This window comes from Chiloscyllium punctatum, chromosome 17, assembly GCF_047496795.1.
Source record: "Chiloscyllium punctatum isolate Juve2018m chromosome 17, sChiPun1.3, whole genome shotgun sequence".
Taxonomy (NCBI): domain Eukaryota; kingdom Metazoa; phylum Chordata; class Chondrichthyes; order Orectolobiformes; family Hemiscylliidae; genus Chiloscyllium; species Chiloscyllium punctatum.
The window spans coordinates 64,534,868-64,548,083 of record NC_092755.1 but is presented as its reverse complement, the minus strand read 5'-3'; the positions used below and the strand labels follow the sequence as shown (position 1 = coordinate 64,548,083).

The following is a 13,216-nucleotide window of genomic DNA, read 5'->3' as shown; positions in this document are numbered from 1 at the left end:
TGGTTGAAGTCTCGAGAGCTGTTAAGACAGACTAGGAGATAAGTGCACAACAACCACAGAATATGACTTTCTTTTGTGCCGAAGGGGGGAGGAATTGAAACTTGGAATTGAAGAAGGCAGGAAATGAAATTCAAGCAAAAGACTGAGACTAACATTATTTGGTAGGGCTGAGACTCTATTCTATATTCATAGAATATGGAAAAAAAACTGGAAGATAAAGAAGAGTTTTGACATGCTGTGGATGGAAAAGGGTTTAGGTCAACACTTTAATGTAGGCTGTTACCCACATAATATTAACTGAAATTCATGACTTTTAAAGCAGCTAAATACAGCTCTAAGGAGGTGAGAATGGGGTTTTTGCCTTTAAATGCTTGAAAACCTGCTTGGGAGAGACTACAGAGCCCTGTATTGAACCCTTTCTAGTCTTGCTTTAGGTGAAATACATCAGAAGTCAGAGAGTCATTGAGATGCACAGCATGGAAACAGAACTTTCAGCCCAAATTGTCCAAGCCAACCAGATATCCTGAATTAGGGTCTAGATTAGAATGGTGCTGGAAAAGCATAGCAGGTCAGACAGCATCCGAGGAGCAGGAAAATCGACGTTTCGGGCAAAAGCCCTTCATCAGGATGAAGGGCTTTTGCCGGAATCATCGATTTTCCTGCTCCTTGGATGCCGCCTGACCTGCTGTGCTTTTCCAGTACCACTCTAATCTAGACTCTGGTTTCCAGCATCTGCAGTCCTTGTTTTTACCTAGGTATCCTAAATTAACCTAGTCCCATTTAAAAAGAACAAAGAAAATTAATAGCCCAGGAACAGGCCCTTCAGCCCTCCAGGCCTGAGCTGATCCAAATCTACTGTCTAAACCTGTCGCCCAATTCCTAAGCATCTGTATCCTTCTGCTCCCCACCTACTTATGCACTAAATGTTGCTCCTTCGTTCCCTTTTAAACCATTCCCCTCATTTTGAACATATGTCCTCTAGTTTTGGATTCCCCTCCCTGGGGAAAAGACCTTGGCTGTTCACCCTATCCATGCTCAAGATTTTATGAACTTCTGCATGGTCACCCCTCAGCTCCAGGGAAAATAGCCCCAATCTATTCAGACTCTCCTGATAACTCAAACCCTCCAACCCTGGCAACATTGCTGTAAACTTGAAAAGGTTTCAGGTAAGATTTAACATCTTTCCTGTAGCATGGAGACCAAAATTGAATGCAGTATTCCAAATGTAACCTCACCAATGTCCCAACTCCTATTCTTAATGCACTGACCAACAAAGACAAGCATACCAAATGCTGTATTCATTACCCTATCTACCTGCGACTCCACCTTCAAGGAACTATGAACCTGCATTCCAAGGTCTCTTTGCCTGGCAAACACCCCAGGACCTTACCATTAAGTGTATAAGTCCTGTCCTGATTTTCCCCACCAAAATGTATCACCTCACATTTATCTAAATTAAATTCCATCTGGCACTCCTCAGACCATCGGCCCATATGATCAAGGTCCCATTACACTCCGAGGTAACCTTCTTCGCTGCCCACTGTACCACCAATTCTGGTGTCATCTACCAGATCTCCTAAATTCAAATCCAAGTAATTTATACAAATGATGAAAAGCAGTGGAACCAGCACTGATTCTTGCAGCAGACTGCTGGTTACAGACATCTAGTCTGAAGAGCAATCCTCCACCACCACCCTCCGTCGATAAAGAAAAAATTTCTAAAACATGTGAAGGAAAGTTTCCCTTCCTAAAATTGTGTCTTGGTTCAACCATTTGGAAACCACTAAGTTTCTATACCTCATTCTATTTCTATGACTACTTTATACACCCTGAGAAGCTGAACTGCGAATGCTTCAAGACTTAAAAACGGCCCAATTTCAATCCAAGCCAAAACCTAAAACGGTCTTCAGTGATCAGTAATTTGATTTAATGAAAATAAACTGGTGGATTGATAGAATTTGTCAAATTGTCTCTCAACTTTCAGACCATTGGCCAATAAGAGCATTATTTCTTGTCACAGAATCATAGCAGGCAGTCTTTCGGACCATCATGTTTCACTGCTTCTCCAACCAGTGCTGACTTTGTGGCATTGTCCTATGTTTTACTGTACCTTTCCAAGATGTTTCTATTCATAATCAGCTAATGCCCTCTTGAACGCCTCAACTGACTCTGCCTCCAGCACATTTCCAGATATTCCAGAATTCAACCATGCACTGAGAGTTTTTTCTCATCACATGTGCAGTGTTTGAAAATCAGATTAAATTAATCAGTCATCTCATTCTCGATCCATCTTAATGACCAGGAACAGTTCTTCCCCATCTATTCTATACAGACCATTCATGATTGCCTAGAAGGCAGGCAAAAATTAATCACATTGAAATTCTGAAGCATGCAGCTTATCTCCTGAATCAAAGCTGAAGTATAAATTGCAAACAACAAAAGCAATGGAAAACTCTCCAATTTCCAAGTGGTATACATGTCCAACTCAAGAAGCTGGACTCCTTTCAGGACAAAGCAGTCAGCTTGATCACACCTCATCCAACAACTTAATATTCACTCCTTCCACCAATGTAGTAGTATGCAGCAGACACAAGATGTAGCGCAGAATTTAACAAGGCTCCTTTGACAGCATGTTACAAAACCATGACCTCTCTCACTCAGAGGGGCAAGGGATGCAGCCACAATATACAAGTTTCTTTCCAAGCCGCATCATTCTGACTTGGAACTAAAACAATTGCTCGTTCATGGTCACTGGATCAAAGCCCTGGAAGCATGGTGTGAGTACAATCATGTAGAACACAAAATTCTAAGCGGGAATCGGCCCTGCTTTAATACCTTAGCCTGCTCGACCATTTGATAAGATTGTATTGATATCTTTGTGGTCTTAGATCCACATGTCCACTCATCCCTGATCGCTGATGACTCCTTGTTAATCAAGAATCGACCTAAACCACACTCAGTATAGTTGTTAGATCCTTTATCTGAAATGCTCAGGACCAGTTGCTTTTTGGAATTCGGAATTTTTCGGTTTTCAGAATAAGTGACAATTTAATGGTGAAATTTTTTACAAATCTTATCTGAGGAGCAGACTTCTAAGAAAGAACGTGTTTGGGCACGCCCCCATGTCACATCTGAGTGACACAATTGAGTGACACAATTGAGTGTGTGTCGACTTGGGGAGCACTCAGAGAGAAACCCCAGGCCTGCTGGTGCTTGGCTGCGCCTTCCCACATCACATCTGAGTGACGGTACATCGAGTGGGTGTAGACTTAAGTTAACTGTTTGCTCACCAAACAATCTTGCTAATGAGAAAAAAAAACTTCACAAAAGCCTTCGGATTTCGGAGCTTTTCGGTCTTCGGATGTTTGGATAAAGGATCTTTTACTTGTACCCGAATATTAGCCTTTAGGACACCCAGATGTTCTATCCCACAGAGTTCTCTAATCTCTCTCCACTAAAGTAGCATGCTGCTCATCTATCCCTTGCCTTGCCTCTGTTTTACAACTGACTTGCATGCTTTCAAAACTAAGTGGACATGTGTTACAAAATTTTAGAATCTTAACATTCCACCTATCCTAAACCCACTGACATTTTGAGGTTAAACTTACCCACATATATTTGAATACTGGATCATTCATTAAAGTAAAAATATTTTGTGGTTTGCTCATTTTCTGTGAAGTTCAAAATCCTGACTCATACCTGCAGTTGTTTTGGTGAACTTCATTTTATATTTGGTCAAAGCTAAATAGTTCGAAGCCTCTTCTAGCAAGCAAAGTGGACAGCAACAGAAAAAGGCTCACCTAGGCATAGTTGGATGACATATACTACAGAAGCAAGTGACTGAGGTGTCATTGGGGGAGCACTTTGGGGCAAGTGACCATAATTCTGTTAGTTTTCAAACAGTTATTGAAAAGGATAGAACTGATTTAAACGTTAAAACTTAAATTGGAGTAAGGTCAATTTTGACTGTATGAGACAGGGACTTTCAAAAATTGATTGGGGGAAGCTATTCGCAGGTAAAGGGTCTGTTGAGAAGTGGGAGGCCTTTAAAAATGAGATAACCAGATCTCAGAGACCTTGTGTTCCCATCAGTTTGAAGGGCAAGGCTTGGAGGCATAGGGAATGTTGGACAACTGGAAAAATTGAGGCTCTGGTCAAGAAAAAAGTTTCGACAGCTGGCATTAAGTGAATCCCTAGAGGATATAATGGCAATGGGAGGAGACTTAAGAGGGAGATTAGGAGGACAAAAAGGGGATATGAGATAGCTTTGGCAAATAGAATTAAGAGAATCCAGAGAGAGAGGGCAAAAGAGTAACGAGGGAGAGAATAGGGCATCATAAAGATCAACATGGCCATCTACGTATGGAACCACAGGAGATGGGGGGATATACAAAACAAATATTTCACATCAGTATTTACAGTGGAAGCTAGGGAACTTGGGGAAATAAATAGTGGTGTCTTGAAAAGAGTTTGTACTATGTGGATGTGGTGGTACTGGAGATCTTAAAATGCATAAGGATAAATAAATCTCCAGGGCTTCATTGGGTGTTTCTCAGATCTTTGTAGGAAGCTAGAGAAGTGATTGCTGGGTCCCTTGCTGAGATATTTGTATCATTGACAGCCACAGGTGAGGTAACTGAAAACTGGAGGTTGGCTAATGTGGTGCCATTATCTAAGAAAGGCTGAAAGGAAAAAAATCAGGGAGGTATAGACCACTGAGCCTCATGTCAGTGGTATGTAAGTTATTGGAGAGGATTCTGAGGGATACGATATACATGCATTTCGAAAGGCGAAGACTGATTAGAGATAGAATGGCTTTGTGAATGGGAAACCGTGTCTCATTAACTTGACAGAGCTTTTTGAAGAGGTTGCAAAGAAAATTGATGAAGGCAGAGTGGTGGACATTGTCTACATGGTTTGACAAGGTTCTGCATGATAGACTGATTAGTAAGATTAGATCACATGGAATCTAAATGAGTTAGCAAATTGGATACAAAATTGGCTTGAAGGTAAAAGACAGAGGGGTGGTGGTAGAGGGTTACTTTTCAAACCAGAAGCCAGTGACCAGCTGTGTGCCACAAGGATCAGAGCTGGTTCCACTAATTTTTGTCATTTGTATAAATGACTTGGATGTGAATATAGGAGACAGGGTTAATAAGTTTGCAGATGACACCAAAATAGGTGGTATGGTGAACAGTGAATAAGTTTATCTCAGAGTACACGGAGTCCTTGTTTAGATAGGCAATAGTCTGAAAAGTGGCAGATGGAGATTAATTTAGATAAAAGTGAGACGTTGCATTTTGGTAATGCAAACCAGGGCAGTACTTAACAGTTAATGGTAGAGCAATGGGGCATGTTGCCAGACAATGAAACCTAGGGATGCAGGTGCATAGATCCTTAAAAATGGAGTTGTAGGTAGGTAGACAGGGTGGTGAAGGCAACATTTGGCACACTTGCCTTCATTGGTCAGAACATTGTCTCAGCTCCTATGCTCATTGTGTTGCAGCTGTACAGGGTATTTGCAAAGCCAAGTTTGGAATACTGCATATAAGTTTGGTCACCATTCCAGATGAAGGTTGTTGTTAAATATGAGAAGTTGCAGAAAAAACTTACAACAATGTTGCCAGGACTGGAGGGATTGAGTTATAGGGAGAGGCTGAATAGGCTGGAACATCTTTCCTCTGGAGTGTTGGAGGCCAAGGTGTGACCTTATAGAGGTTTATGAAATCATGAGGGACATAGTTGAAAGTGAATAGCCAAGCTCTTTTTCCCAGGTGGGGGAGTCCAAAACTAGAAAGTATAGATTTAAGGTGAGAGGGGAAAGATTTAAAATGGACCTGAGAGGTAACTTTCTAATGCATAGGAAGTAATAGGAGCAGACACGATTCAACATTTAAAAAGGTAGCTAGATGGATTTCTGAATAGAAAATATTTAGAGGGATGCGAGTCAATTGCTGGCAAATGGGACTATGTCAGATTGGGATGGCTGATCAGTGCAGACAAGTTGGAATGAAAAGTCTGCTTCTGTGTTATACAATCGTACTTTTACCTTAATTGTATTGAATGATCCCAACCTCTGCTGCTCTTCCTGAGAGGAAGAACTCCCTTCCTATCTCCATCTTAAATGGGAGACCCATTGTTTTTAATCTATATCACCTTATGCTAATCCCTCCAACAAAGGGAGAGCATCTTTCAACATTCACCCTGTCAAGCTCCTCCAAGACCTTACATGTTTAAATAAGAACATTGTCCATTGTATCAATTGGAGAATGAACTGACTAACCTTTTCACATAAAATAATCCCTCCATCCAGCATCAGTCAAGTTCCAAGAAGAAACTTCTTGGAACTGTTCCTAATGGATTTATATCATTTCTTACACAAAGCTAAAACTATATACAGCATTCCAGATGCAACCTCACCAACATTCTGCACAACTACAGCAAAATATTCTTAACCTTCTATTCTATTCTGATTATAAATAATTTTCCATTTGTCTTCCTAATCATTACTTACTGTACATGCATGTTGACTTGGTAATTCGTGCACCAGTACACCCAAAATTTCTCCACATCAAGTTTTATCACAGCAGCAATAACATACTGCTGTCTCTTCTCGCCAAAGTTCATAGATTCATATTTTGCCATACGGTTCTTGATCTGCTAAACGTTTGCCACTCATTATACCTATCAACAGCCCTGGTAGAATTAAGATTTTGAGACAACTCAGTTTCCTATCTTTGTATCACATTTGGTGTCTGGTTCATCCAAGCCATTTATACAGATTGTAAACCATAGAGATCCCAACACCGATTCTCCTTAGTATCCAGCCAATGTGAAAAACCGTTTATGCCACTCTGTTGCTGATTAGCATAGATAGAATTGTTTGCTAATAAGTTGCCCCTACACCATAAGCTTATATTTTGTCTAATAACCTTTGATGTCACACCTCGACAAATACCTTCTGGAAATCCAAATACAGTATAGCCCTTGGTTCCCCTCTATCTCGATACTTCCTCAAAAGCACCAATAAATTATTCAAACATGATTTCCCTTCGATTGCTTTCCAAGTTGGAATGGGGAAATCATTAGCCCTGCAATTGGGAGTATAAGTTGCCTACAAAACTATGTTTAGTGTCATGACTGAGACATGAGAAAAGTGCTGGTAATTGAATTCTACCCTTTGCATCAATAGTATTACTGTTTAGATTCAAATCAACAAAATGGCCAAGTGCTTCACTATTGTACTGCTATCCAGAATAGAAAACACTTCTACTAGGTTTCTTTAATGACCTCAAAAATAAACTGCTGTAAAGCAAATTCATTTCTCAAATCAAGTTGTAAAACTGGCCCACAACTACAATTTAATCCAGAATTAAAACATCCCACTTTAATCTCAAATAAACACACACAACTTGACAGAGGTATTATTTATAAAGAGCAAAAAGATAAAACATCGCAGTGACCAACAGTCTGAAAAATAAAAGATATAACTCGCCAAACACAACCTACCAGTTTTCTTGCTGACTTTTTCAAATCGCTGACAAGCATAAATTGATAGATCAAATTTGGTTATGAGAGAAATTGAGCTTGTCCCAAGTCTTTAGAAAGCTGAGAGCTCAGTATTTCAGGGTTAGCAATGTAGTCAAGATATTGTGATATGGAAACTTGAACAGGTTCCTAAATACTTCACCCAAGAGAGAATTTCAACAGAGAGAGTACTTGCCTGCAACAGCAGGTTTTGGAAGATTTGTTCCTTCCAATTCCCTGGACTTTGAAACAGAAACAAAGGCTAGAGAGATAATTTGGAAGTGCCTGGTGTTGGACTGGGGTGTACAAAGTTAAAAATCACAACGCCAGGTTGTAGTCTAATAGGTTTATTTGGAAGCACTAGCTTTCGGAGCACTGCTCCTTCATCAGGTGGTTGTGACAGGCTAGTGTTGCTAGGCAAACAGTACAGTGGCCTACAGTTCCTTCCAACCCAGGTTTTCCAGCAATTAAGGACAATAAGTTCTCTCTTGTCTTATTAACAGTTTGTTGGATGTTTTTCATAAGTTACTTGACTTGCTGCAATTAGGGACTGTTTAGAGCTCATACTCAACTGCTAGATTTCAATTTTTGGTAAATTCAGTTTATTCCTGTGTTCCTAACATTAATCAATGCTGCTTTTAGCTCATTATTGCAAGTCTTAAAACTGGGCATCTAGTCATGTGATCCTTTTGATAGTCCCTGGGATTTAAGTCTTTAAAAAGTCATCAATTTCTACAGAAATCATAACAAAACAGAGGTATGTAATTTTTTAAAAAGTAGTAAATATTTAATGGTGAACCTTTAAAAATGATGGTTTGGGCTCAAGTGGAGTAGCATGCCCAATTCTAAGCTCTACACTTTCAGCAGGATATGAAGGTTTTAGAGTAGGTTTTAAAGAGATTTGTAAATGGCTCCAGAGTAGAGGCATTTAAGTAACATAGATTGACTGGAAAAAGGAGAGTTGTTCCCCTCAAAGATGCTGGAGAGGGAATTTGACAAGGATATTTAAAATCATAAAAGGTATAAAATGATTCTTCTTTTTTGGCAATGGAAATATAGGACACCAATTAAAGATTACAGTCAAGTACAATTGCAGGGCTACAGGGAAAGGGGAGTGGGGCTAGCTAAGTTGCTCTTGCAAAAAGCGGACATGAGCATGAAGGGCCAAATTGTTACAGTCGCTGTTGAAACCATTCTTTATGACAACATCAAAGTGCTATAGGGAGAATATTATAGCTCTGAAGCAGCAGCAACACAAATTTATTAGAAGAATGCTGTCTGGTATGAGAAATTGCAAATTGCAAATATTAACTAACTTGTTTTAAAACATTGGAGCTGTTCTTTTAAAATGTTAGAATTTACAGGTTAATATAAGAATTGCTTAAAACTTCAAACAGTTCAGATGAAGTGTGTAGAAACAGATGTTTCTAATGGCTGTCGGTGCAGTCGCTAAGGACCAGAGACTCAACAGTTTTTGAAATTACGAGAATAAGCTTTATGTAATTATGATTTCACAAAGAGCAATTATTTTCCATGGTTTGTGGTTGAATAGTTCAGGATAAAATTTGACAGATGAGTAAAAGTGAGGAGGATGATGGGACATAGGAATAGGCCGGCTAATTTTGCCTGCTCACAGATAATCACTTTATGGGATTGGAATATTTCTATGCTGCAATTTTCATATCCTTCACCACAGATGCTTACAGCTGGTCATTAAAAAAGTATTATTCAGTTCTGAACTTATTTCTGAATGAATTAGATCATGGCTGATCAGTGCCTCAACTTGTTGTCTGAGAACATTTCCAAAGTCACTAGCTGCTGAGCTGTTTCGATGACATCTTTTCTGCTGGATACATTCTTGGTGAATTTAATGTTACAAAATCCAGGGCTCCGAGCTCTCAAGATCTTTGCAGGTTGCTTTCTTCAAATATTACCCACAAAATCCAGGTCTATGTTTTTTTCAAAACACCTCAATTACATAACATTGATCCCATGTACCCAAGTTAAATGCATATACCCTGTCCTCAAACTAAATACTTTAAAGTGTGGTCTCATTATAGGAAATCTGCTATACCTTTGATGAAATTAATAATTCCTTCCTGAGGGATGTGTTGCGATTTGAACACAATAGTCAGTACTAGGTCTGAGGAAGAGTTCATTTAATTGAATTCTACCTTATTTTCCATTGCACTTGAATCCCAATCGTTGTAAAGTGGCTTTCAGCAATCTATTTTAGTTATATTCCAAAGTTAAAGAGACCAGGTAAGTGTCAATTCACTTTACTATACAAGCCTGTCTCAAATTTTTAAAATTTATTTTGTCATCTGAATTGCAGAAATTATGTTCTTGCCAATTATACTCTCAAGCCAATATTCTAATTTTAGTCAAAACAGGCCAATGATATCCTCATGATCCCACCAGGTTCAAAAATCACAAAGACAAATGTTTCAATGCAAAGCTCTTTCCAATTCTCTAACCCTCGCAAACTATACAGTTGAATATAATAGTCTTAGCTGCAAGATGCTTCTCCAATTATGAAGGATAGTACATTCATAATTGAAGCAGCTAAATGGCAGGTCAGTTGTTATTTTTTCACTTCCATAAACAAAGTACTACCCTGCCCTGATCTTGAAACGCTTAAGAAATCAAATTCAACCTTCTCTTCACAGCTTCCCAAAAATTAGTTCGTATAAATCTTAAGATAAAACATACAGATTAACATGGCAAGAAAACAGAGACATCAAAAATTTCCTTAATAACCCAGTCCAGAACAATACTCAAACCCAACAATTCTATCAAACAAGACCTCTCTTTACAAACAAAATCCAACTAAAGTTCAGAACTAAGCTTCTCCATTGAGACATAACTCCCAATACATGCATAAAATATCAATGAATTTCCTGTTAGCAACATGAAAACTATAGAATTTTTAGATATCCTGTATTATAGACTCCCATCCTCATATATTTGTTTAGAAATAATGGCAATGTCTGATTTCAACATAAATTATGTTTATGAAATTTTCCTGAGTAAGGGATAGTACAGATTGATGATTCCAGGAAAATGTTGACCATAAGAACTAGGAGCAGGAGGCGGCCATCTGACCCTTCAAGCCTGCTGCACAATTCAACAAGATCATGGCTGATCTTTTTGAGGCCTCAGCTACACTTACCTGCCCTTTCGCTGTAACCCATATCCCTTCACTGTTCAAAACATTATCTATCTTAGCTTTGAAAACATTTACTGAAGAAGCCTCAACCACTTCAGTAGACATGGAATTCCACAGATTCATAACCCTCTGGGTGAAGTTTTTTCTCAACTCAGTCCTAGATCTGCTCCCCTTATTTTTGAGACTGTGCCCTCTTGTCCTAGTTTCACCCGCCAATGGATATATCCTGTCTACTTCTACCTTATTTATTCCCTTCATAATTTAATATGTTTTTATGAGATGCCCCCTCATTCTTCTAAATTCCAATGCCTTACCAGCACCCTATACAGCTGCAAAATAACTTCCCTGCTTTTAAACTCAATCCCTTTAGCAATGAAGGACAAAATTCCATTTACCTTCTTAATTACCTGTTGAACTTGCAGATCAACCTTCTATGATTCATGCACAAGGACACCCAGCAACAGCGTGCTGTAATTTCTTACCATTCAAGTAATAGCCCTTTTTACTGTTATTCCTACCAAAATAGAGGACTTCCCATTCATTAACATTGCAAAGGGATAAGTTTGAGTGGCAAAGGTCTGGTAGATGGAGAACAAAGTTTCACAGTCTTCTACACACTTTGCTGTACCACTTATCTTAGTGTCATCCGCAAACTTTGACGCACTACATGTGGTCCCCAACTTCAAATCAAATATGCAAATTGTGAATAACTACAGTCCCAACACTGATCCCTGAGGCACACCACTAGTCACTGATCTCCAACCAGAATAGCACTCATTTATTCCCATACTTTGCTTCCTGCTGGTTAACCAATCTTCTATCCATGCTAATGCATTGCCTTTTTAAAGCCTTTCTTGCTCAACATATTAAAAAACATTTTGTTACAATGATTAAAAGTCCTATGGAAGACATTTTTGTCAAAATTCACAGGAAATTTAAAAATGGCATTTATTTTAATTAGATTAGATTAGATTACTTACAGTGTGGAAACAGGCCCTTCGGCCCAACAAGTCCACACCGCCCCGCCGAAGCGCAACCCACCCATACCCCTACACTTACCCCTTACCTAACACTACGGGCAATTTAGCATGGCCAATTCACCTGACCTGCACATCTTTGGACTGTGGGAGGAAACCGGAGCACCCGGAGGAAACCCACGCAGACACGGGGAGAACGTGCAAACTCCACACAGTTAGTCGCCTGAGGCGGGAATTGAACCCGGATCTCTGGCGCTGTGAGGCAACAGTGCTAACCACTGTGCCACCGTGCCGCCCACAATCTCAGCTGATACAGAGTTAATTACACTTCCTGACCAATTTATGTAATCTCACTTAATTTACATTTAAATGCTACAGAAAACTTACCATTACTATTGGGCCATGGGTGTAAACTCCTGCTTCTAATTAGTGCTTCATCTATTCTTCCACCAGATGGATTATCCACATATTGTCGACCCTGCTCCAGGGCATTGAAACACTCTGTGCAAGAATCGCTACTATCTGCTCTCAGCTTGTCATAGTTCCAATTTGCTGATTGAAGTGCTGATCTATCTAAGGAAATATAGTCCAGAGAACTTAGAGAAGTGAAAGGTCCTGTACACTGATCCTGTACAAGAAAAATTAAGTTCGCTGTTAGGTCTTGTAGCCTCTTCGACCCATCAAATCCTTGAGGAACAACAGAATTCCGACACAATATCAATCGTCTTTCTGCAGCTTGACCAATCTCTGATGTCCTCCCAAAAATATCAAATTCATCCTCGAGAAAGAGACCTGCATTATATCCAAGTCTGCGGTTTACGACAGCACTAAATCCACAGGTGCATCCAAACTGGGCTTCATTGGTTGGATCTGGGATGTATAAACCAACATCCGCCCCTTTGATATTCATATTACAAACACAGATACAGCAGCTATCGAAGTTGCGATCTTTGAAGAAATTCATCACCGAATCTGAAAGGATTAGCGTAACGTACAAGCTGTGCGCCTGGGGAATTGACTGTATGGTTGCTGGCTCCACGGAGTTCAATGGTCGTGTGGTTGAAGGTGTTGAAGCAGGGGAACACATATCAGCACTATCATACTTCACTGATCCTTGTCCACTGGCAGTGCCCCCACCCCGTGGAGTTCGTGGTGTCCTTGGTGTACGAGGTGTTGGGACAGAGAAGCGAGGGGTTGCAGGAGATGGCAACACACCAGCACCACTGTTGCTAGCAGGTGCAGTAGAACTTACTGCCAAAGGTGTGCTCATTTGAGGAGTGCTCATCTGAATATAATCTTCTGTCAGACTCCCAACACTAGGCACATTGCTGTAAGAACAAGGGCAGTTTTAGAAAAATATTAATTTGTGCTCGAGTATAAACTGCTGTAGCTATTAGTATGCTTTGCAGGAAACAACCAAATATAAATGCATTGACACTGTCAAAATATCAAAATAAACATTACTTAAAATGTTGCATTTACCACCTTACTTGTAACATTCAAGGAAACTCCATTGTTACAACCAGTCATTGCTTGTCTAACT

The 13,216-nt window shown here is 39.7% G+C and overlaps 1 protein-coding gene across 2 annotated transcripts in view; it reads right to left on the bottom strand.

Moving 5' to 3' along the window:
• Positions 1-13,216, bottom strand: part of LOC140487907 (mediator of RNA polymerase II transcription subunit 13-like) — a 239,854-nt gene that overhangs the window by 27,956 nt on the left and 198,682 nt on the right. For both annotated transcript variants that reach the window (XM_072587324.1, XM_072587325.1), the window contains exon 17: positions 12,061-13,001. In XM_072587324.1, coding sequence (XP_072443425.1) covers positions 12,061-13,001 — 941 coding nt within the window. The remainder of the gene's footprint in view (positions 1-12,060; positions 13,002-13,216) is intronic.